This window comes from Lipotes vexillifer, unplaced genomic scaffold, assembly GCF_000442215.2.
Source record: "Lipotes vexillifer unplaced genomic scaffold, Lipotes_vexillifer_v1.1 scaffold2094, whole genome shotgun sequence".
In the NCBI taxonomy this organism is placed as follows: Eukaryota; Metazoa; Chordata; class Mammalia; order Artiodactyla; family Lipotidae; genus Lipotes; species Lipotes vexillifer.
In genome coordinates this window covers 84,018-109,599 of record NW_006790887.1, presented here as the reverse complement: position 1 = coordinate 109,599, position 25,582 = coordinate 84,018, and the positions used below count along the sequence as shown (strand labels likewise).

Sequence of the window (25,582 nt, the reverse complement as noted above, 5' to 3'; positions counted from 1 at the left end):
TAGACTTTTTGATGATGGCCATTCTGACCCATGTGAGGTGATACCTCATTGTAGTTTTGATATGCATTTCTCTAATAATTAGTGATGTTGAGCATCTTTTCATGTGCTTTTTGGCCACCTGTATGTCTTCTTGGGAGAAATGTCTGTTGAGATCTTCTGTCCATTTTTTTGTTTGTTTTTGCAGTACGTGGGCCTCTCACTGTTGTGGTCTCTCCCGTTGCGGAGTACAGGCTTTGGACGCGCAGGCTCAGCAGCCATGGCTCACGGGCCCAGCCGCTCCGCGGCATGTGGGATCTTCCCAGACCGGGGCATGATCCCGCGTCCCCTGCTTTGGCAGGCGGACTCTCAACCACTGCACCACCAGGGAAGCCACTTCTGTCCATTTTTTTGATTGGGTTGTTTGTTTTTGTGGTATAGAGCTGCATAAGCTGTTTGTATATTTTGGAGATTAATCCGTTGTCGGTTGCTTCATTTGTAAATATTTTCTCCCATTCTGTGGGTTCTCTTTTTGTTTTGTTTATGGTTTCGTTTGCTGTGCAAAAGCTTTTAAGTTTAATTAGGTCTCATTTGTTTATTTTTGTTTTTATTTTCGTTACTCTAGGAGGTGGATCCAAAAAGATATGGATGCAATTTATTATTATTATTTTTTTAAATGTTTATTTATTTGGTTGCGCTGGGTCTTAGTTGCGGCAGGTGGATTCCTTGGTTGCGGCTTGCTGGCTCCTTAGTTGCAGCACGTGGGCTCCTTAGTTGCGGCTCTCCGGCTCCCCAGTTGTGACATGCAAACTCTTAGTTGTGGCATGCATGTGGGATCTAGTTCCCGGACCAGGGATTGAACCCAGGCCCCCTGCATTGGGGGCGTGGAGTCTTATGCACTGCGCCACCAGGGAAATCCCAGATATTGCTGCAATTTATGTCAAAGAGTATTCTGCCTATGTTTTCTTCTGACAGTTTTATAGTATCTGGCCTTACATTTAGGTTTGTGCATGGTGTTAGAGAATATTCTAATTTCATTCTTTTACATGTAGCTGTCCAGTTTTCCCAGCACCGCTTATTGAAGAGATTGTCTTTTCTCCATCATATATTCTTACCTCCTTTTCTTACCTCCTTTGGTGTGTGAGTTTACTCCTGGGCTTTCAGTCCTGTTCCACTGATCTGTATTTCTGTTTTTTTGTGCCAGTACCATACTGTTTTGATTACTGTAGCTTTGTAGTATAATCTGAAGTCCAGGGGCCTGATTCCTCCAACTCCATTTTTCTTTCTCATGATTGCTTTGGCTATTTGGGGTCTTTTATGTTTCCATACAAATTAAATTTTTTTTTTTGTTCCAGTTCTGTGAAAAATGCCATTGGTAATTTGATAGGGATTGCATTGAATCTGTAGATTGCGTTGGGTAGAATAGTCATTTTGACAGTATTGATTCTTCCAATCCAAGGACACGGTATATCTATCCATCTGTGTCATCTTCAATTTCTTTCATCAGCATCTTATAGTTTTCAGAGTACAGGTCTTTTGCCTTCTTAGGTAGGTTTATTCCTAGGTATTTTATTCTTTTTGATGTGATGGTAAATGGGATTGTTTCCCTAATTTCTCTTTCTGATCTTTCGTTTTTGGTGTATAGGAACGCAGGAGATTTCTGTGTGTTAATTTTGTATCCTGCAGCTTTACTGAATTCATTGATGAGCTCCAGTAGTTTTCTGGCAGCATCTTTATGATTTTCTATGTGTAGTATCATGTCATCTTCAAAGAGTGACAGTTTTACTTGTTTTCCAATTTGGATTCCTGTTATTTCTTTTTCTTCTCTGATTGCCATGGCCTCAGTTCTTTTAATTATTCAACTCTTTTTGGTTTTGCCTAAAAGATAAAATATATATAACCTTCAATTTACCATTTTAAAGTGTGCAGTCCAGTGACATGAAGTACATTCGCATTGTTGTGCGACCATCACCACTATCCATCTCCAGAATTTTTTTGTCATTCCAAACTGAAACTGTCTCCTTTGGTCAGTAACTCCCTGTTCCTCTCTTCTGGTAACCACCACTCTACTTTCTATCTCTCTAAATTTTATTGGGTTGGCCAAAAAGTTCGTTTGGTTTTTTCCCCCCGAAAGAAGGCTCTACTAGTGCATAGTTGTCTTTAACTTCATTCAGAACAATTTTGTTAGATTGTATTGTGACAGCTGTCATATCAGCGTGCATTTAAAAAAAACTTATCAAAATTGGTGAATTTTTGTGTAGCCATTTTAATATTGAAGATGGAAGGAAAAAAGCAACATTTTCATCATATTATGCTTTATTGTTTCAAGAAAGGTAAAAATGCACCTGAAACCCAAAAAAAGATTTGTGTAGTGTATGGAGAAGGTGCTGTGACTGATCGAATATGTCAAAAGTGGTTTGCGAAGTTTCGTGCTGGAGATTTCTTGCTGGACAATGCTCCACAGTCTGGTAGCCCAGTTGAAGTTGATAGCGTTCAAATCGAGACATTAATTGAGAACAATTAACCTTTTACCCCGTGAGAGATAGCCGACGTACTCACAATATCCAAATCAAGCACTGAAAATCATTTGTACCAGCTTGGTTATGTTGATCGCTTTGATGTTTGGGTTCCACATAAGTTAAGTGAAAAAAACCTTCTTGACTGTACTTCCACATGCGATTCTCTACTTAAACATAACGAAAACGTTCTGTTTTTAAAACAAATTGTGACTGTCAATGAAAAGTGGATACTGTGCAATAATCTGGAACAGAAGAGATGGTGGGGCAAGCAAAATGAACCACCACCAACCACACCAAAGGCCGGTCTTCATCCAAAGAAGGTGATGTTGTGTATATGGTGGGATTGGAAGGTTGTCGTCTATTATGAGCTCCTCCCGGAAAACCAAACGATTAATCCCAACAAGTACTGCTCCCAGTTAGACCAACTGAAAGTAGCACTCGACGAAAAGCATCCAGAATTAGTCAACAGAAAACACACAATCTTCCATCAGGATAGCGCAAGACTGCATGTTTCTTTGATGACCAGGCAAAAACTGTTAACTTGGCTGGGAAGTTCTGATTCATCCTCTATATTCACCAGACATTGCACCTTCGGATTTCCATTTATTTTGGTCTTTACAAAATTCTCTTAATGGGAAAAATTTAAATTCCCTGAAAGACTGTAAAAGGCATCTGGAACAGTTCTTTGCTCAAAAAGATAAAAAAGTTTTAAGAAGATGGAATTATGAAGTTGCCTGAAAAATGGTGAATATGTTGTTCAATAAAGTTCTTGGTGAAAATGAAAAATATGTCTTTTATTTTTACTTAAAAACCAAGGGAACTTTTTGGTCCAGGTATCTCATGTAAGTGGAGTCATACAATATTTGTTCTTTTGTGTCTGGCTTATTTCACTTAGCATAATGCTGTCAAGTTTCATCCATGTTGAAGCATGTGTCAGAATTTCCTTCCTTTTTAAGGCTGGATAATATTCTGTTGTGTGTATATACCATGTTTTGCTTATCCATTTATCTGTCAGTGGACATTTGGGTTGTTTTCTGGCTACTGTGAATAATGCTGCTATGAACATGTTTGAATATTCAAATGAATGAATGAGTGAATATTTGTTCCAGACCTTGCTTTCAATTCTTTTAGGTATATACCCAGAATTGGAATTGTTGGATCACATGGTAATCCTATGTTTAATTTTTTGAGAAGCTGCCATGTTTTCCACAATGGCTGGACCATTTTACATTCCCAACAGTAATGTGCCAGGGTTTCAGTTTCTCCATATCTTCACCAACACGTGTTGTTTTCTGTTTTTCTAAGAATAATAGTTACCCTAGTGGGTGTGCAGTGGTAGCTCATTATGGTTTTGATTTGTGTTTCCCTGATGATTAGTGACGTTGAGCAGTGTTTCATGTGCTTTTGGACATTTGTCTATTTTCTTTGAGGAAATGTCTATCTAAGTCCTTTGCCCATTTTTGAATTGGGTTGTTTTGTTGTTGAGTTTTAGGAGTTCTTTATATATTCTGGATGTTAATTCCTTTGTGATTTGAAAATATTTTCTCCCATTCTGTGGGTTGCCTTTTAAAAATCTATTTATAGTGATCTTTGGTGGACTAAAACTTTAAATTTTGATTTAGTCCAATTTACGTATTTTTTGTCATTGTTCCTTGTGTTTTTGGTGTTATATCCAAGAAATCATTGCTAAATTCAATGTCATGAAGATTTTTCCTTATGTTTTCTTCTAAGAGTTGTGTAGTTTTAACTTACATTTATGAGGTCTTTGATCTGTTTTGAGGTAATTTTTGTATGTGGTATAGTGTTTAACTTTTAAATGCTCATGTAATAATTTTACTTTCTCTTTAATATTATGAATATCTCAGAGTTCTCTTGTCAGTTACTATAATGATTACATTTAGCTGCTACTATCAACTAAATGTAATGATCCATTTCCTTTCTTCCTTTTGCTGTCTTTTTTCCTTTTCCTTTTGGACTTCTGGTGCACAGAATTGGATTATTTTTAATCCTTGGTTCACACACAAACTTTTCATTTGTTTGTCTGTGACCTGCTTTTGATTAACCTGTTTTTAAATAATATACACGCATGAACCATCACCCAGGATTCTAAAGCATTGACTCTAGCTTATTAATACCCATCAGGAGAGCTGAAACATTGACAGTAATTTATATGTACCTATTTCTTATGCTGCCATAGTTGCACAGCAACATTTGTCTTTCAGTAGATCTGTTCTTTGGATACATTTATTTAGGTATCTTCAAAGTGGTTATCTTACATTGATGCCACTTTCACCAGTATAGTTAAAATGATCACAGATTAATACATGACTGTACTAAAAAGTCTCCATAATCCCTTCACTAAATTAATAAGAAATAACACTTATCGAGTACTGACCAGGTTATCTTATTTGAAGATAACAACCCTGTGAAGTAGGTACTTCACAGCATCTGTCACAGTGTGCGATAGAGCCAAAGTTTGAATCCAGGCAGGCTCATCCCACATACTGTACTCTGTTTACAGCCTATAAGGTTTAAACCTCCACCATGACAGGGTTCAGTGGCATCCAACTAGGTCAGTTACATAAAATGGAGAGTTGGCTTACTGTAAGGCTGATGAAAAGACCAAGGAGAGCCTATGAAGCTAGCTGGCTGGGAGCTTTGGGGTCTGGCTGCATAATCTAAATTCTTCCTTATCCTAGTTGTGGACAAAACTCCCTCACTGTAATGTATTTGGGGACAATTCTAGGGTTGACTGGGACTTTTACAACAATAGAGGTTTTAGGACCCTGCCATTTATTTGGCTCCCTTTTGGCTAAATAGGAGTGGGGAAAAATGGGGGTGCCAGGAATCATCCTCCACCTGCTGCTTCCTTAGGTGAGGTTACCTGCCTTTTTGTACCACGGTCTTGTCCTCACCTCCATGGCTTACTCCTTGTGCTAGAGCTTAAAACTTCAGTCCTTTTCTCTTGAGAATAGGGGTTGGGCAGAAGATTGAGCCAGTCACCAATGTTGTACATAAATCTGGAATTCAGTTGTCTGGGGATCCGTAGTCTTTCCTGACCTTTGTCATTGTTCTTCAGCCACAGACCGCCAGGAACACACTTGTAGTTGGATAATTCAGGTTTATTGCATGTTACAGTGAGGGGAAATGCATACCATGGGGAGCTGTGAGGCATCTCAGTAAGAGAGTATTAGAAAACAACTTTTTAAAATAGGATGTGGGCTTGTGTTAGGTGATTTGGGAAGAGTTAATGGAAGTGAAGTGGGGCTTTGATCTGTATTGGATGCTGTTAGGAAGCAGAGATAATTCTATGACTGGATATCTTAATAGATCTTATCTTGAAGGAGAAAGATTTGAGTGAGGCTAAAACTGTAATTGGTAAAGATGTAAGTCATTCTTACTAGCCAGTGTGGGGAAATGTTTGGTCATTTTTATGATTTGGACAGTGTCCATGTTTCTCATCTTTGTTGAGGCATGACTACAGAGTGGTCTTATTCTTTATCCGTTATGGTCATAGAGTGGCCTTCTCTGATGTTCATGTTCTCTGAAGTTGTTTATTTTCGACGGGAGGATCATCAAGTCCTAGCTGTGAGTAGCTGGCTGTGAGTTGCTAGCCAGTTTGAAGGTTGCTTCAAGGCCTATTGATAGTAGTAGGCCAGCTCCCAGATGCAGGGGATGCTTTTCCCTTTCTCATTGTGGTCATAAAATCTTAGAGTGGATGGTGTAGTAGATATAAATCCAATAGCCAATATATATGGAGATGACTTTACAGTATTGGTGAACAAAGAAGAATGGGATAGAGGTATAGAGGATTCTTTGTATTTGAGTTTGCTGAACCTGGGTTAAATCGATTTCCCTTGGTAGGCGGTACAGTGGCCCATAATGATGTCCACGTGGTATTCTCTGGAGCCTGTGAATATGTTATCTTAGGTGGCAGAAGTGCTTTGCAGATGTAATTATGTTAAGGGGAAGATTATCCTGGATTATTTGGGTGAATGCAATTACAAGGGTCCTTATAAGAGGGAGGCAGGAGGGTCAGAGTTTGAGAAGATGTGACGACAACCAGAGGTTGGAGTGATGCACTTTGCGGGTGGAGGAAGGAGCCACAAGTCAAGGAATGTGGGTGACCTCCAGAGTCTGGGAAAGACAAGGACATGGATTTTCCCTTAGAGTCTCCGGAAGAAACTAGCCCTGCTGATACCTTGCTTTTAGCACAGTGAAACCTGTGTTGGATTTTTGATCTCCAGAACTATGAGGTAATAAATTTGTGTTAAGTCACTAAGTTTGTGGTAATTGGTTGTAGCAGCTTTGGCCTGTGCTGTGCTCCTTGTGGGTATACATCACCTGTTTCTAGTTCTGTACTTGAGGTTAAAGGGGACTGAGGCATTCCTCATTATACTTGAGATGATTTTTCCTTTTTCCCTATTCTTTTCCTTCTTAAGTGACAATTGGAAGTATATTTCCTGAGATATTTAGGCATCCAAAGAATGTCATATCCTTTCAGCATGATTTTTAGTGTTAGTCTTCCTTTTGTATCCAAGCCAAAATTATGCAGTAGGATAGAGTATAAATCCTTTGAGAGCCATGTTTTTGTTTTATTCTCCACAGTGTCTGTAGTAGATATTTGTAGGTATTCACTCATGATAATGTTAGGGCTTTGAAGATTATATGTAAATATAATATTACAGGTCAATTTCCTGAAAACCTTGGTAGTAAGATAATTCAGGGAACTTATGGTGTTATAGCAAAAAAGAGACATGAGGGAATAAAGTTCAGAATTTCTTTTTGAAATCCCTTATAAATGTTTTGACACTTAAAACAACTCAGAAGGGACACCAAATAAAGATAAAAAATTCTAATTTTACGCTGTTAATATCTATCATCCTTTGTGTGTTAGAATCTTTCAGGATCCACTTCCCTAGAATATCAATGGAATTCTTGTAAATGCATTTTGGATGATTTTGAATAGTATGTATTCCGAGAAGTATTTCTTTATGGCTCTCACTCTGTCCAGATGTTTAGCGTCTTTCTGCTTTTTGGCTTGGAGTTTTTAGCTCTTGAGACCCTGCTCCTCACTGTCATTCCACTGGCACTGAAGAACTGTGTGCTGGAGGTGGGAGAGGCTTTGGGTGACCTTTTCCAGTCACTGGGCATAGAACCCTAGCTCTGCCCTTGAGGACTCCGTGTCAGAGCACTTGTTACCTTTTATGTACTTGTGTTCCTACTGCCCTCACAGGCTGTGGTGGGGTGCCGTCCGAGGTGTCTTTGTAAAAACCATTCCTCTCTGTCTTCCTACTTGACCTGTTTTTCCATTGCTGATCCATCTCCACGAGGACTTTCGGGATGCCAGAATTTCTTGGCTTTTGAAAAGGTTTGTAGAAATAAATTTGTGTAAACTTGAAATTGCATGAGGGGAACTTAAAGTTGGAGAGGGAATACAATATTTTTTTTCCTTTGTGGCTCTTTGCGGCAGGACTCATGATAAAACTCATAGTGCTTTAGTTGTGTGGGCCATAGACTCTCAAGACAGGAATTTTTAAAGTTATTCTGATGTTTAATTAAAACAGTTTTTCTACATGTGTATCTTCTTGGGGGCTTGGGTTTCAGGAACATTCCACATATCCCTTAAAGTAGGAGTTTTTGACCTTAAGAAGTCATTTATCTAACATTATTTTAGTTCTTCTTAAATTTACTGTGTCTGTATCTTTCATAGAGCTCCATAACTAAATAAGGAATTTTACAAAAAGCTGGGCATCTAGGACTGCAGTGTTTGTTTCACCAGCACAGTAATTCATGAGATGGTGATTTTATGGGATTGATGTTGTATATTTTAATATCAGATGTATTATTGAGACCTATAACTGTTGCTATCCCTCGTCTAATACTCTTTCAGACCCCCAGTTTTAACCATTAGGCTCTATTGAGAGCCTGTGTTTCTCCCTACTGCACTGCAGTACTGGAAGCGGAACATGGAGGCAGATTTGTTGGCTCTGGATTGGGGCAGAGTAGGCTCCAGTCATATCTCGGCTGCTAACTAGCTGTGTGGTATTGGGCAAATTGCTTAATCTCTTGGAATCTTACTTTCCTTGTCTACAAAACTGGGAATTACAATACCTACCTCAAAGTTGTGAGAATTACATGAGACAGCGTTAGGAAGGTGCTTGGCACAGTGCTGAACACCTGATCATATGGAATTTGTTGTTTCTGTGGACTTTGGTTAAGCTTGTTCAAGAATAGATGATTTTTGAACTAGTTTCAGTGTTCTACTAGTTACCAAGAGCACTTGATGTAGCTTTGTTAACTTAATGTCTAGATGTTAAAAGAGCAAGGTGATGGGAACTTTTTTCTTCATATTCATATTCTGTACTTGCTCTCCAGGAAGTTCCATGCAGTGGTTTTCAAATTTGTCCCAGGGCTAGCCCAGTGCACAATTTTTGGGGCCCAGTGCAAAATGAAAATATGGGTTCTTTGTTCGAAAAGCAGGAAGAAAATGCAATTAAAGGTGCTAAAATATAAAGCATTTTCCTTTATTCAGTGGTTTTTTCCCAACTTGTCATATTTTTTTTACATGCTATTCAGTGTTAAGTAAAAAAATTAAATTTTATTAGCATGAATTTTTTTTTTTGGAAATTTATTTTTTATTTATTTATTTTTGGCTGCATTGGGTCTTCGTTGCTGCGCTCGGGCTTTCTCTAGTTGCGGCGAGTGGGCTTTCTCTAGTTGTGGTGTGTGGACTTCTCACTGTGGTGGCTTATCTTATTGTGGAGCACGGGCTCTAGGGGCGCGGGCTTCAGTAGTTGTGGCTCAAGGGCTCTAGAGCACAGGCTCAGTAGTTGTGGCACATGGGTTTAGTCGTTCCACAGCGTATGGGATCTTCTGGGACCAGGGGTTGAACCCGTGTGCCCTGCATTGGCAGGCGGATTCTTAACCACTACACCACCAAGGAAGCCCTATTAACCATGAGTTTTACCATTCATCTTGATATGGTGCAATACAAGTTTTAAATGCAAATGTAAGAGCATTTGACTCATATGAAATCACTGAAATTGTACAATGTACATTTAGTAGTTCATACATATATGTGTATTTTGTTCTTGTCAGAACAATGGGAATGCTGCACAAAACCAACTCAACTGTTTTTTAAAGTTTTATTGAGATATAATTCACATATCATACAGTTCACCCATTTCGGTGATTTTTAGTATATTCATGAACCGTGCAGCCATCACCACAATCTAATCATAGAACATTTTTATTATCTTAAAAAGAAATATTATACCCTTTAGCAGTTCATGCCCCATTTACCCCCGAGTTCTCCTCCTTCCAGGTCTAGACAAGCACTAATCTACCTTTGCCTACTCTGGATATTTCATATTAATTGAATCGTGCAATATGTGGTTCTTTTTGGTGTCTAGCTTCTTTCAATTAGCATGATGTTTTCAAGGCTCATCATGTTGTAGCATGCATCAATAGTCCATTCTTTTTTATGGTCAAATAATATTCTATCGTATGGATGTACCATGTTTTATTTATTCGTTCTTTAGTTGATGGAGCTTCAGATTATTGCCACTTTATGGCTCTTATGAAAAGTGTTGCTGTGAACATTTGTGTACAAGTTTTTGTGAGGACATATCTTTTTATTTCTCTTGGGTGGAATTGCTAGGTCATATGGTGATAACTCTGTGTTTAACATTTTGAGGAACTGACAAACTATTTTCCAGAATCATGGCACTATTTCACATTTCTACCACCAACGTGAGAGTTCCAGTTTCTCCATATTCTCTTCAACACTTGTCATTAATGGTCTTTTTGATTTTTAATTATAGCCATCCTGGTGAGTATTATGTATTATCTCATCGTGCTTTTTTTTTTTTTTTTTTTTTTTGCGGTACGTGGGCCTCTCACTGCTGTGGCCTCTCCTGTTGCGGAGCACAGGCTCCGGATGCGCAGGCTCAGCGGCCATGGCTCACGGGCCCAGCCACTCCGCGGCATGTGGGATCTTCCCAGACTGGGGCATGAACCCATGTCCCCTGCATTGGCAGGCGGACTCTCAACCACTGCACCACCAGGGAAGCCCTCGTTGTGCTTTTGATTTGTATTTCCCTGATGACTAATGATGTTAGACATCTTTCTGTATCCTTATTGGCCATTTGTATATTTTCTTTGGGGGAATGTGCCTATTCAGATTCTTTGTCCATTTTTATTTTTTATTATTTATTTTTAAAAATTTATTTATTTATTTGGCTATGTTGGGTCTTTGTTGCTGTGCATGGGCTTTCTCTAGTTGCAGTGAGTGGGGGCTACTCTTTGTTGCAGTGCACAGGCTTCTCATTGTGGTGGCCTCTTGTTGCGGAGCACGGGCTCTAGGTGTGTGGGCTTCAGTAGCTGTGCCACACGGGCTCAGTAGTTGTGGCTCACAGGCTCTAGAACACAGGCTCAGTAGTTGTGGCGCACAGGCTCAGTTGCTCCATGGCATGTGGGATCTTCCCGACCAGGGCTCGAACCCATGTTCCCTGAATTGGCAGGTGGATTCTTAACCACTGCACCACTTGGGAAGTCCCTGTCCATTTTTAAATTGAGTTCTTTTTTAAAATTAAAAAAAAATTTTTTTTGTTGTTTTGACCATTTTAAAAATTTAAGTATAGTTAGTTTATAATGTTGTATTAGTTTCAGGTGTACAGCTAAGTGGTTCAGTTATATCTATCTATCTATCCTTTTTCAGATTCTTTTCCATTATAGGTTATTACAAGATATTGAATATAATTCCCTATGCTATGCAGTACAAACAAAAATTAAGGGAAGTTGTTGCTAATAGACCTGCTTGACAAGAAATTTTAACAGAAGTTCTTCTGAGAGATGGAAAATTATTGAGGTGAGAAACTCAGATTTACATAAAGAAAGGAAGAGTATTAGAGAGGAATCAACTAAGAGTAAATAAAATCTTTTACTCTTGATCCAACAGGTAACAGTTTATTGAAAGTAATAGCGCCAGTGTTTCCAGTGATTAGCTTTTGGATAAGTGAAATGAATGACAGTAATGTTATAGGGACAGGAGGAAGGAATTGGGAAAACTCTGCTGTAAGGTATCTGCACTACCCATGAAGCAATATAGTATTGTTTGAAAGTAGATTTAGAGTAGTTGTAAATGTAAATTGTAAACTCTAGGGCAACCGATAAAAAAATTTAAAAAGAAGTGTAGTTGATATGCTAAGAGAGGAGAGAACATAGAATCATATAAAATGCTCAGTTGAAACCAGAGATGGCAGAAAAGGACTGAAAGGCAAAAATGGAAACAAAGAACAAGGTCAGTGAATAGAAAATAGTTAAAACTATGATAAATATTAAAACAACAATATCAATGATCACTTTAAATGTGAATGGTCTAAATAAATCAATTAAAAGACAGATAGAGTGGATTAAAAACCCCAACTATATGTTGTCTTTAAGAAATCCACTAAATGTAAAGATACAGATATATTAAAAGTAAAGGGACACAGAAAGATATACCCTGCTAACACTAATCAAGAGAGAGCTGGAGTATCTGTGTTAATTTCAGACAAGGTGGACTGCAGAGCAAGGAAGACTGTCAGGGCTAAAAGGAGCAATATATAATGATAAAGGGTCAGCTTTCTAAGAAGGCATAGCAATCCTTAATGTGTATGTATCTAACAACAGAGCATTAAAATACATGAGGCAAAAACTGATTGAACTGCCGAAAGAAATGGATGAATCCACTGATACAGCTGGAGACTGCAACACGCCCTCTATTGATAATTGGTTTTATATATATATATATATATATATATATATATATATATATAGTTGAACTAAATAACACCATCAGTCAACTGGATCCAGTTGGCATTTACAGACTCCTTCAACCAGCAACAGCACAGTGTGCATTCTTCTCAAGCTTGCATGGACCATTCACCAAGATGGACCACCTTCTAGGCCATAAAACACACCTTAAACTTAAAAGGATAGAAATCATACAATGTCTGTTCTCATACCAGAGTGGAGTTAAATTACAGATTAGTAACAGAAATATAGCTGGGAAGCTCCAAAGTAATTGGAGATTAAACAGTACACTTCTAAATAACACATGGGTCAAAGAAAAAGTCTCAAGAGAAATTTAAAAATATTTTTAAATGAAAATGAAAACACAGTTATCAAAATTTGGTGGGATGTAGCAAAAGCAGTGCTTAGGGAGAAATTTGTAGCATTGAATGGATATATTAAAAAAGAAGAAAAATCTAAAATCAATAATCTAAGCTTCTGCCTTAGAAAACTAGAAAAAGAAGAGCAAAGTAATTTCAAAGTAAGCAAAGAAGTGATAATAAGAAATAGAGCAAAAATCAATGAAACTGAAAACAGGAAATAAATTTTAAAAGTCCGCAAAACCAAAAACTTGTTCTTTGAGAATATCAGTAAGAATGATAAACCTCTTGCTAGGCTAACTAAGAAAAACAGAGGGAAAACACATTACTAATACCAGAAATGAAGGAGAGGCCATTGCTACTGATTCCATGGGCATTAAAAAGTTACTAAAGGAATATTATGAACAGTTCTGTGCCCACAAATTTGAAAACTTAGATGAAATGAACAAATTCCTTCAAAGATACAATTTATCAAAGCTCACACAAGGAAAAGCAGATAATTTGAGGAGGTCTGTATCTACTAAAGAACTTGAATCAGCAGTTAACCTTCCAAAAACCAGGGTCAGGTTGTCTGGCTGGTGAATTCTAGCACATATTTGAGGAAGAAGTGATATCAGTTACCTGCAGAGTCTCTTACTCTGCAGGAGAAGAGGGACGGCTTCCTGACTTCTTCCCCGAGGCTAGCGTGACCTACTGCTGAGCAGACAGAGACATTGCAATAAAAGAAAGCTACAGGCTGATGTCGCTCATGGGCATAGATGCTCAATTCTGCAAGAAAATATTAGCAAATAAATTCCAACAGTGTATGAAAAGAATTATACAAAAGTCACTTAATGTAGTCCATCACGTCAACAGACTAAAGAATAAATATCATAAGATCCTATCAGTAGATGCAGAAAAAGTAGTTGGCAAAATTCAGCATCCATTGCTGATAAAAACTCTCAGTAAACTAGAAATAGAGGGGAGCTTCCTCAACTTGGTAAAGAACATCCACAGAATATCTATAGTTAACATCATACTTGATGGGGAGAAACTAGAAGCTTTCCCACTAGGATCAGGAACAAGGCACGGATGTCCCCTCTTACCACTCCTTTTCAGCATCACTGGAAGTCCTAGCTGAGACATTAACAAAAGAAAAGGAGATAATAGGTATATAGATTGGGAATAAAGAAAGAAAACTGGGGAATTTCCTGGTGGTCCAGTGGTTAGGACTTGGCGCTTTCACTGCCGGGGCCCGGGTTCAGTTCCTGGTGGGGGAACTAGGATCCTGCAAGCTGCACAGCGTGGCCAAAAACAAAAACAAAAAACGAAACTGTTTTTGTTCTCAGGTGACACGCCAAGGAGTCAGTAACAACAAAAACTTGCTGGGACTAATAAGAGATTACAGCAGGGTTTCAAGATACAAATTAATAAACAATAGTCAATTGCTTTCCTGTATATAAGCAATGAAAACTTGGAGTTTAAAATTAAAAACACAGCACCATTTACATTAACACACCCCCACCCCCAAATGCTTAGGTGTAAATCTAACAAAATATGTTCAAATCTATATGAGGAAAACTACATACTCTGATTTAAAAAAATCAGAGATCTAAATTAATGGCAAGATCTTTCATCTTCATGGAAGATCTTCCATCTTTAATATCATTAAGAGGTCAGTAGTTAAGTGTTCATTGCATGGGTAAACTTGATAAGAAATAGTTATAAAGCAGCTTAATTTTCTCCCACTGCTGCTTGCAAGGATGCTTTGTTGCATCTTTGTACCCTACCCCTCATGACAACTTGAGGGGGCTCATCTTATAGCTTTATAGTCACTTTCACATATTGAAAAATTGAGTCCAGTCTAATCTAAAGTTCCACCTTTTATCCAGTTCTAAGTGTCTTCCCTTTGCCCTGATCATACCTGATTGAGGCTAAGGAACCAGCAGTGGGAAGGGAGTGTGATTTACTCACTTTGTTTTAAAATTATTTATCTAGGCACTCAGCAGGATTCAAGAGATGTACAAGATCATTCCTATTTGTGTTAGTACCTCCGATATAACTAAAGTATATTGTATGTAATACATAGTTTAGGGACAAGTTTTATTTACATGAAACATTCAGTAGAAATCATTGCTGTGCTAAATTTGTGAAGTAGGAGTTTGTGGGGATTCAGAAGGAGGGAGGCTATGTGGGTAGAATGGTTGTGATTGGGATGAAAGAGCCTGAAGGACAAAGGGCGAGTAACAACTGGCTCTGATGCCTGCTTCTGTCAAATAAAGCTGTTCTTCCTTTATGTTTTTCTGGAGTGGGTTTCAGAAGGAATTTAAAGAACTTTTTGCTGGTGACTTGCCTTGTAAAAAAAAATGCAAGTCATGGAGTCTGAAAAATCTCAAGAACAAGTAATAAAGTGTAATATTGTAGGTGACATTAATGAACTAGAAGTTTGCTGTGTTAGTCTTGAAAGATGGACTATTTACCCCTTGTTAAAGATCTCAGTGTTTTTTTTTTGCAAGGAAATATTCTTTTTCCTTTATTGAAGCATAAGTTGAAAGACACAGGGCAATTTATTGTGATAGTGCTAGTAACTCTTAGAAGAGTGGATATCAGCATGTGTTTTGTATTCAAATTAATTGTGGAAATAGAGCACTGGTAATTTTGTCTTTTCTCTTTTGAAAGGTGGTATGTTGCCATTACAAACAGTAAAACAATGAACATCTTTATATATGTGTGTGTATATATATATATATATATATATATATATATATATCCTTGTGTACATATGCAAGTAAATCTGAAAGGAATGCTTATAGCTACTAGCAACAGGAATTCAGTGTGTTTTTTAAATTTTTTTTTTATTTTGCGGTACGCGGGCCTCTCACTGCTGTGGCCTCTCCCGTTGTGGAGCACAGGCTCTGGACGCGCAGGCCCAGCAGCCATGGCTCATGGGCCCAGCCGCTCCGCAGCATGTGGGATCCTCCCGGACCGGGGCACGAACCCGTGTCCCCTGCATCGGCAGGCGGACTTTCAACCACTGCGCCACCAGGGAAGCCCGAGTGTGTTTTTAATCAAATTTTTATTTTTCTATAAAAAGTCTGGAGGAATGATGTTTTTATACATGCTGCAACATGGATGAACCTTGAAAACATGCTAAGTGAAAGAAGCCAGACACAAAATGTCAGATATTGTATGATTCCTTTATATGAAATATCCAGAATAGGCAAATCCCTAGAAACAGAAGTCAGATTAGTGGTTGTGAGGGGCTGGGGCAGTGGGTGGCAGAATATGGGGCACATGGGGGCGTAGAGCATTCAATATGGTAACATATTTATTTATTAGAGCATTCCTAATACTTAAGAAATTCACATTTATTATTATATGTTTGGGTTTACTTTTTCATTCATGGTGAATTAAATTCTTTCAACTAGTGTTTTATTTTTCCTTGCATATTCAGTTTTAAAAAGTGTCGTTTGGGCTTCCCTGGTGGCGCAGTGGTTGAGAGTCCGCCTGCCGATGCAGGGCACACGGGTTCATGCCCCGGTCCGGGAAGATCCCACATGCCGCGGAGCGGGTAGGCCCGTGAGCCATGGCCGCTGAGCCTGCGCGTCCGGAGCCTGTGCTCCGCAACGGTAGAGGCCACAACAGTGAGAGGCCTGCGTACCGCAAAAAAAAAAAAAAAAAAAAAAAAAAAAAGTGTCGTTTGGTTCTGTGTTTTTGGTGCATAAAGATTATTTCCTCATTGTGGATTATACCATTGTTCACAAAGTGCCCCAATTTGTCTTAGCACTTTTTGTCTTAAATTCAGCCTTGTCTGAGAGGAAAAAAAATGTGACAGCCTAACTTTCTTTGTTGTTAGCATCTGCTTGGTATGTCTTTATTTATCCTTTTGCTTTCAACCATCCCAAGTCACTTCATTTTAGCTATATCTGTGTCTGAGAGAGCTATATCTATGTCTGTGAGAGTTTTCTTTTGACAGTTTTATTTACAATTATGATTTTAATATGTTTCATCTTTATTATCTTATTTTTGTAACTATTTGTGTTTTCTTTTTAAAATTTATTTATTTATTTATGGCTGTGTTGGGTCTTCGTTTCTGTGTGAGGGCTTTCTCTAGTTGTGGCAGGCGGGGGCCACTCTTCATCGCGTCTCTCACTATCGCGGCCTCTCTTGTTGCGGAGCACAGGCTCCAGATGCGCAGGCTCAGTAATTGTGGCTCACGGGCCCAGTTGCTCTGAGGCATGTGGGATCTTCCCAGACCAGGGCTTGAACCTGTGTCCGCTGTGTTGGCAGGCAGATTCTCAACCACAGTGCCACCAGGGAAAGCCCTATTTGTGTTTTCTTGTGTTTTACTACATAGTCTGGCTCTTAGGGTAATTTGAAAGAATTATAATTTTAATTTTAGTTATTTTGTGGTTCACTTGTAACTTGATACTCAACATCTCAAATTTTTGATTTAGCAACTTTAAAATAAAGCCAGGTTTATTGGCTCTGCTGTGGAGTGAGATTATTGGCTCAGTTATAGTTGACTTGTCTTCTCTCCCAGGATTTTGTTAGAAACGTGTTACTGGTAGCTTTCCTTAGGCCATTTGTACCCATCACTCTTCTAATATTTACTCCCCGTGGTCATCTTAAACTAGCTGAAGCCCATCAGCCTTAAGTGAAAAGCTTGTAATACAGTTTGATTATAAGGCATTAGTTTGAATTTAGGTTTAAGTCTTATACCTGGAATTTAAGAATATTTGCTTTTAACAACATATTTTAGATATATTTTAGGTTTTTTCCGACCTCTGAAAGTAGAGCGTCCTAGGAAACCTTTCCTGAGCTGAAATGGCACAAAGTAGAGAAGCAGTTACTTTAGGACCCGTCTTGCTCACAGATACACAAAATCAATCGAGATGAAGCACAGGTGCTCACAGATACGGTTCACAGCTGTAGCAGCTTGATGCTGAGATGCTGAGTGTGGTTCCAGGAAGGAGCTTGGCGGGCCGCTCTCACTGCTGGGGTGGGCGCTGCCTCTGTAACGCTTGCTGCAAAACACTGAGCTGAATGAGATTTTCGCTTTTCGCCTTTTTTTGGTAAAAGCGAAAATCCTCTTTGGATTTTGTTTGGGTACCAAAAACAGGTACTGAAGTGGGTCTTTCTAAAAAGTGAAGTGGTGTAAAGCAAACTTTAGAAATACCTGTATTAGGTTACTTGTGACTGGGTAACTTAGCTCCCAAAGGCCTGGCCATTCTTGATCAGCATCAGGACTAAAGCCGTGTGGCCCCCAGTGAGGGCTGCAGCACCTGCTTTGGGTCAGCTGGCACAGAGGACATGCCCCCTGTGCTTCTGCTTATGGGCTCTGGTAGCCTTGTTCTTCCTTCCCTGACCAGGAGAGAAAAGCTCAGTCTTTTCAGAGAACCGTGAGAGCCCATCGTCTCCCTTTTTATCAGCTGTACCTCACCTTTAGTGGTGGCGAGCTGGAATGACTTCCTTTTTTTTTTGGTTAGGAATTTCCTTTTGCCTCCACTGAATGTAGGAGAATAGGAGGCATCATTATGCTTGTTTTCGTCGTGGGTCTGTCTCTCTGATACCGACGTGCTCATGTAGAGAAGGAGCACACCTGCTCCTACCCCCCGTCTTTGGAACTAGAAAAATGGCCTAACTAGTTCCGTGATTTTTGTGTTGTTGTTCCAGTCTGGTATAGTTGTATGTTTATTTTCATAGTGGGTAGCTCTTATTTCCAAATTAGTAATACTTACACTTGTCTTTATAATTGTTAGCCTTCTACTCTTAGATGGATTGCTTTCCATTAGTCTTTTCCATCCCATGCCATGCATTTTGGTTCCTTGATTTCCGTTTGTCCGTTAACTTTCATGCCTTCTCATCTACCACTTCTGCACAAACTCCTTGGAACTCCTGAAGCTACTCTTCTCCACCTTTAATTACGAATTAAAAAAATCCTAAAACATGCTTTAGTCACAACTTTATATTCTTCCAGCTTCCTTGGTCAAGTCCTTTTATTGCAGCTGCTTCTCTACCAGGAACCTCAGTTGATTGGCATGTCCACTCCTGTCCATCACTTGGGTTCACTTTTCTCCCAATCCACTTAGGTTTCATGGCCCATTATTTCACTCACTCTTGCTAGTACCCTAAACCAGTGGTTTTCAAATGGTGGTCTGGGGATTTCCGGGGGTTGGTGGTTCAAACGCTGGGAGCAGATGAGGTTAACTATAAAGAGCTTGTGGAATGAGAATAGATTTCTGGCTCCGCTCAGAAATCATAGAGAAGAATAATGTTTAAAGGCTGGCAGGAAAAGGGAAGCTAGTGATGGAGTCTGGGAGAATAAACGGAGGAAGAGGAAGATTGCTGACATGCAAGTTGCTGCTTAGAGGGCAAATGAAATCATGAAAGTGTAATTTGGCTGTTGGGACATCACTGACCACTGCCAGAAGCACTTTGAGTGGGTCAGTGGGCGTGAAGTCAGATAAGTGGTTGGAAGAGTGAGTGAGTGAGTGAGTGCTGGTGAAAAGTGGAAGTCCACAAGTGTAGGCTGTAAAGGGGAGGAGAGAGAATAGGTTATTTGTTAGAATCATCAAGCCTGTGCTAGTTCTTGGGGACTCAACCTACATCTGCCTCAGCATCTAAGAATCAAGCTCTTGTGTTGTGTTGTATAGCATCATCAGCCTCCCTGCATTGCTTAGTCTTGGCTTGAGCTTGCCTGAAACTTTAAAGGCCGTTTCATTTCCCGTTGCCCCTCACTTCTGTTGCGTTTCTCAAATCCATTTATTCTCCCATTCTCCTTCGTGACTTACATACTTCTCGCCCCACCCTCATGTGTACTCATTTGATGAACTTCTCTTTCACTGAGAAAATAGAAGCCATCAAAAGATAATGTCTTTGTGCTTCTACCACCATCTACTTACCCACCTGCAGAGAGACTCAAATGTTCTCTCAGTTCCTGCTTTTCCTCCTCCTCCTTCTTTTTACTTTGGATACATTTTTGTATGTAGCCCCTCAGCTTGAGCACATTTCTTCAGCAATTCTCCCTTTCTTTCTTGCATCAGAAGTAAGTACTGGGTTATTTCAACAACTGTATAACTTTTCTCATCTTAAAAAAACCCCTCTCAGCTATCCCTTTTACATTTCCTTTGCTGCCCTTTATCATAAAACTCCTGGTAAGAACTGTCTACTTTCATTTTGCTCCAAGTTTTCTCCTCGCTTAATCCATTTCAGTCAGGTTTTTCCCTCCACCCTTCCAGAAAAACAGCTCTTGTCAAGGTCACCGATGACCTCCATGTTGCTAAATCCAGTTGTCAGTTCTCAGCGATCATCTTACTTGGCCTTTCAGCAGCATTTGACGTGGTAGATAATTCCCTTTTCCTAGATAAACTTTCTTCACTTGGCTTTCAGTACGTCGGTCTCTTCTTTGCTGCTGCTTCTCAGTCAGCTTTTGCTGATTCCTTCTCTAGAGTTGGCTTCTAAATATTTGAGAGCCCAGAACTCTGTTCTCAGACTTCTCTTCTCTGGCTATACTCACCACCTACAGTGGAAATCTCATCTAGTCTCAAGGCTTTAAATACCATCTATCTGCTGATGACTCTTCTTTTTTTTCCCCCTAGCCTTGTTCCTTCCCCTGAGCTGTATACATTTTTATATCCAACTGCCCATTCAACCTCTCCACCTGAGTGAATAATATATGTTTCAAATTCAGCAATGTAAACTTCTATTCTTATTTCTACCCCAAAACTACTCCTCTTTTGATCTTCCCTGACTCAGGAAATGGCAACTCTGTCTTTCCAGTTTCTCAAACCAAGAACCTTATGTTTATCCCTACAAGTCCTGTCAAGTCTGCTTTCAAAACATACCCAGAACTTGATAACTTCTTAACACCTCCATAGCACAGGTCTAAGTGACCTCTCCTCTATATTACTGCAGCGAGTCCTAACTGGTCTCCCTGCTTCCGTCATTTCCTTTTTCTAATTTATTTTCCACACTGTAACTAGAGTGAGCCTTTTGCAGTATGTCAGATCATATCACTACTCTGCTCAGTGGATATTTACTGCCTAGTCCATGATCATTCTCAGTCATATGGCTGCCAACCCTTCTTCAGAAATCCATGCATAGGGGTGATCCCGAGGCTTTATCATCACCTGGAATGGTTTCATTTGAGAGTCTTCAAAATATTTCTACCATGGTCCACAGCTCCATTAGGCCTTTATCTAAAGCACACTTGATCTTTGACTATACTGAGATCTCCCATTCCTTCACCCATCCTTTTTTGCCTGCCATCCCCTAGATCTGATAGAAATTATAAGGAATTTAATATTAAAAAAGTATCTTGTTCAACTGCTGTTCGTTTTGATATGTGGTTTAATTATTGAATAGTCGCCCCCCACCCCCACCTTGATTTGTGAGGCCTCGTTTATGTACAACCACCTCACATGAATTTTTCTATGATAGAATCTGTTTCATTGATCTGTCAAGTTTTGGTGTCAGCACACTCTTTAAATGTTATTGAAGCTTTATATTAATAGTATGTTTTAATATTTAGTAAGGTTAGTAGCCTCTCATTGACTTTATTTTTCAAAATTGTTGGTGATGGTCTGTTTCTTTACAGTTCCACATGATTTTGAAAACAACGTGGTCAAGTTATGAAAAGCAAAATGTCCATTGGGCTTTTTTTTCTGGAATGGTTTTAAACTGGGCTGACTAGTTTGTATAAGTTAATATTTCATAGCACTTTTTATTAGCTAAAATTTTTACTTTGTAATAGATTAAATTCTTTTTCCCTGTGAATGCCAAAGATGTATCTTCTGTTACTTAAAAGGATATGCAAAAAATGTAAATGATTGTTAAATTTGTTTTGTTTCAGATCTGTTTCCTTCTCTTTGCCATTCTCTACATTGTCTCCTACTTCATCATCACAAGATACAAGAGAAAATCAGGTTAGTAGACACATTGTTATTAAAGGTTTGATTCTAATGCCAAGTGGTCTAGGCATGGTCCATGGCTATATGGTGCCCATCGACATAGTTAGTATATTCAGTATGCCTGTGATTGAAGCAAGCAGTTGCCTGGTACTAAGAGCCCTAAAAATAACCTCCAGGGAATCTGACTACTCGCAGGGTCATCTTCTTAGACCCGAGCCCTTTTTTATCACCATTCTTATGTTCAACTAAGAATAGTCCAGGGCTCTTTACTTTCTGGGAAATTCCAGAGTTTATGAGGATATTTGGTTCCTTGTGACTGGCTCTGAATTTGAACATACCCCTCATCACCCCCACCCAGTTCTTTCTCTATCAGAATATCTTTTCTTTTTCTGAAGCGGTATAGAATTTAGAGTCTCCATAATACCATTTAGCATTCAATTACATATTATATTATCCTTTTATTATTTCATATGTATCCTTATCTCACCAGAGGGACCACTGTATCTTTTCTTTTTTTTAATGAATTTTGTGCTGATTAATTCACAGATTTTTATGCCAGAGTTTTATTAGTAACTAACCAGTTACTTTACTGACCTCTGTTAAATCTCAGCTATTTCCTAGAAATCACAAGATTTCCACCTGTGATGCTGGGCTAATAGTAGGTGCCATGTGAATATTTAAGGATTCCATATATTAAAGCTTCCTTATGTTATTTTAAACTTGTCAGAATTTTAAAAGAAATCAGGAAATAGTGCTTGCTCTAGTGCACTACTTGGCTCTGTGACTGCACTGAAATACTCCTTGGATTCTATAATCTCTCAAAATTTTGAAGACCTGGGATCCAAGACAGTATCTTAGCTGTTTTAAAAGATGCTCTGGCACCAGGTTTCATAGATTATGGACACAGAAGGAGGGAGAGATAGAGAATGAATGAATAATGCATTGTTTTAGGGGAAATCAGGGGATGATGAGCAGGAAAATAGGGTATTTATTAGATGCTTTGTAGAGTAATCATGGGAGAGGGTAATGAGGACCCTGGACCTGGTTGGTAGAGGGTCAGCAATAAAATTGAAATGGATATGAAGCTATTAAAACAATCTTCAAGATATGTTGGTTTATTGGATGTGGGTACAACAGTATAAAAGTTAATTGTGACTATGTTATTTTGTGGTCTCTTTGGTCGTAAAACTATTTTGGGCAGTCAGTAATTAAGAATGGAAATGGTCTAAGAGAATGGCCCAAATATGCCATTGTCACTGAAACAGGTGGGCGCTCAGAATTCCATAGACCTACGCGGAGAGCCTTTGAGGACAACCCCAGTTAGGCACTGACGAGAAGGAGGGGCCGGGGTGTTGTGTAATATTTTTGTAATTGGATCATAGTTTCCTTAGCTGGTAAGATTACGTGGGAGGACAAAAAAGATGGCCAACAGCCATGAGAGAGGGAGAGGGTAGGGTGAGGGAGCACAGGAGCAAGGGCCATCTTGCTCCTACTTACAAAGACACAGAACTTGATATATTTCTGTCTGTAACTTGAATGAAATGATGAAGTATCAAGGCAGTGGTATCCAAGGTGGTTGGGATGATCCAAGAAAGTCCTCATTATTACCATTACTAACAATAGACGCAAGTTACAGAAAACTATATGAGTTCTAAAATTCTGAATTTTAATTTTATAGTAAAAATTTTTTTTGGCTATTATCAACCAGAAAATTTCATTCATTAGCAATTTCACTGACATTGTATAACAATAAACTTGATAGTGGTTCTGGGGTTCTACTGAGTTTTATTTCCTTGAGCACTAAATATTTTGGAAGATCTTAATTTACATATGGGAGTTTTGTTAATCAGGATTTTTTTTTCTCTCTTTTTGCGGTACGTGGGCCTCTCACTGCTGTGGCCTCTCCCGTCGCGGAGCACAGGCTCCGGATGCGCAGGCTCAGCGGCCATGGCTCACGGGCCCAGCCGCTCCGCGACATGTGGGATCTTCCTGGACCGGGGCACGAACCCGCGTCCCCCGCATCGGCAGGCGGACTCTCAACCACTGCGCCACCAGGGAAGCCCCAGGATTTTTTGATCAATCAAAACATTCTGTTCTTTAACATATTCTATCCTATCTGATTTAATGAGATTTAGATTTTGATCTGTGCTGAAATAAACACAGTGCTTTTTGAAAATAATTTCTATTCAATAATTGCTTCTTCAAGTTTATATTTTTGTTCATGCTTTTATTAAATTAATGAAACATTTTGTTGGAAGATAAAAGAATATTAATACCTTGAACATTTTTGCAGATGAGCAAGAAGATGAAGATGCGATAGTCAACAGGATTTCGTATGTATTTTAATGTTCAGTTGTCTTGTTTCTCATTCTAAAGTCATACGTTTTCAAAACTTAATTTTGCCTTTTGGGCAGAAATATGGAAAAAATTCACTTAAAGTATTACAGCACCTTTATCAAATGTTAGTCCTATCCTTGGAAAGCACATATAAGCAAATACATGGATAATTGAGAATTGATTATCTCCTGTTAAAATTTGCTTATTTAAGGAGCCAACAGATTTAATCTTCAGAGGATTTAACCAGGAAATGGGCTTAAGATTGGGAAAATTGCTGGGCCAAAGAAAGAAAGAAAGCAAGCTCTGGGCTGTTTGAATGGCCTTGGGACAGGGAGCAGACATCTCTTCTGGTTAATTGAACACTTACCTACTGTGAGCAGGGAGATGGGCCCAGACGGTCCTCTTAGTTTTTTTATAGCTCTCTTTCTGCTTGTGTGTGTGCTGATGGTAGAGCCCAACTAAAGGGCAGACGTGAGTTCTCTCCCAGCCCTCCGGGTGTGACGTCCTGGTGAGACGTGCACCCCCCGGTTTAGTCTGCATATTCCGCTTCTGGTGGTAAATCCACTTAAATGTGTTTGTCATTCAATAATTTGTAAAAAGACGAGAACACATCCCATTGGATTTTACACTTGCATTGTGTTTTATGAAAATATGGCAGTTTCCTTGTGGTGGTGCCGGGGAGCGGCCTCACCTGCTTTACATGGCAGCTGGCGTGGCCTGTCTGAGGGGTTTGGGTTTCTCCCAGCAGGTGGTTTTTGCATCATGGTGATGCGCACAGATATCCCCTTCCCGAAGGTAGATGTGTGTGCCCTTATAAATTCAGGAAGGGGAAATGTGGAGGAGGAGGTCACCTGGGAGCGCGGCTCTGACCTAGCCTGTCCCCCTAGCTGCCCCACCCACTGGTCTGTTTGTCTCCCGCTGCCTTTCTTCCCTTCTGTGGTGGAGTGAGTGAGAACCGAGGAGTCAGGCAGAGCTGGGTTCACATTCTGAACTCAAGATTAACTTGAGTTCAGAAGAGATTGAGAAAGATTCCGTTCCTCCATATGTGAGCTCGAGCTACCACCTGCTTTGTAGCATGTTGTGTGGATTAATAACATACACACGAAAGAAGGCGGGGGGTGCTCGGTGCCGGCGGGTGTGGGCCCAGGGTAGTTGTACTTCTCCCCCAAGCCTCTTTCCTTGCCCGCCCTCCTCCCACTGAAGAGCAAGGAGCAGAATGAGATGCTGTGCTTAAAGGAGGAGACACAGTGGCCCGGGCTTCTCAAAGAGTTCAGACATGTCCCCAAGAGTAGGTGATGGCCAGCACCATCTGGCCACCTGAGGGAGGGAGGGTTCCCCGCAGCTTATTGCAGCCCCGCGTCAGGCTGAGGAGTCTTTCCCTGGCCCCTCTCACCTCCCTTTAAACCCACCTTCGCTTTCTCTTTTGCTCCTTAAACGCCTTCGTTCTGTCCTCTGTTTGTATCCACTCATGCCCCCAAATTCACTCTCTCTGTTCTTTTCAACCCTAAATTACATTTTCTCTCAGCTGGTTGTTTGAATTTTTAAAATTTATTTATTTATTTTTGGCTGTGTTGGGTCTTCGTTGCTGCGCGCGGGCTTTCTCTAGTTGCGGCGAGCGGGGGCTACTCTTGGTTGCAGTGCGCGGGCCTCTCATGGCAGTGGCTTCTCTCATTGTGGAGCACGGGCTCTAGGCGCGCGGGCT

General features: G+C 39.7%; 1 protein-coding gene across 1 annotated transcript in view; it reads left to right on the top strand.

Annotated features, from left to right (window-relative positions):
• LMBR1 (limb development membrane protein 1) overlaps nucleotides 1-25,582 on the top strand; it is a gene marked incomplete at its 3' end in the record, with an annotated part of 151,899 nt that overhangs the window by 46,509 nt on the left and 79,808 nt on the right. The window contains exons 2-3 of the mRNA XM_007463988.1: nucleotides 21,486-21,558; nucleotides 23,837-23,876. Coding sequence (XP_007464050.1) covers nucleotides 21,486-21,558; nucleotides 23,837-23,876 — 113 coding nt within the window. The remainder of the gene's footprint in view (nucleotides 1-21,485; nucleotides 21,559-23,836; nucleotides 23,877-25,582) is intronic.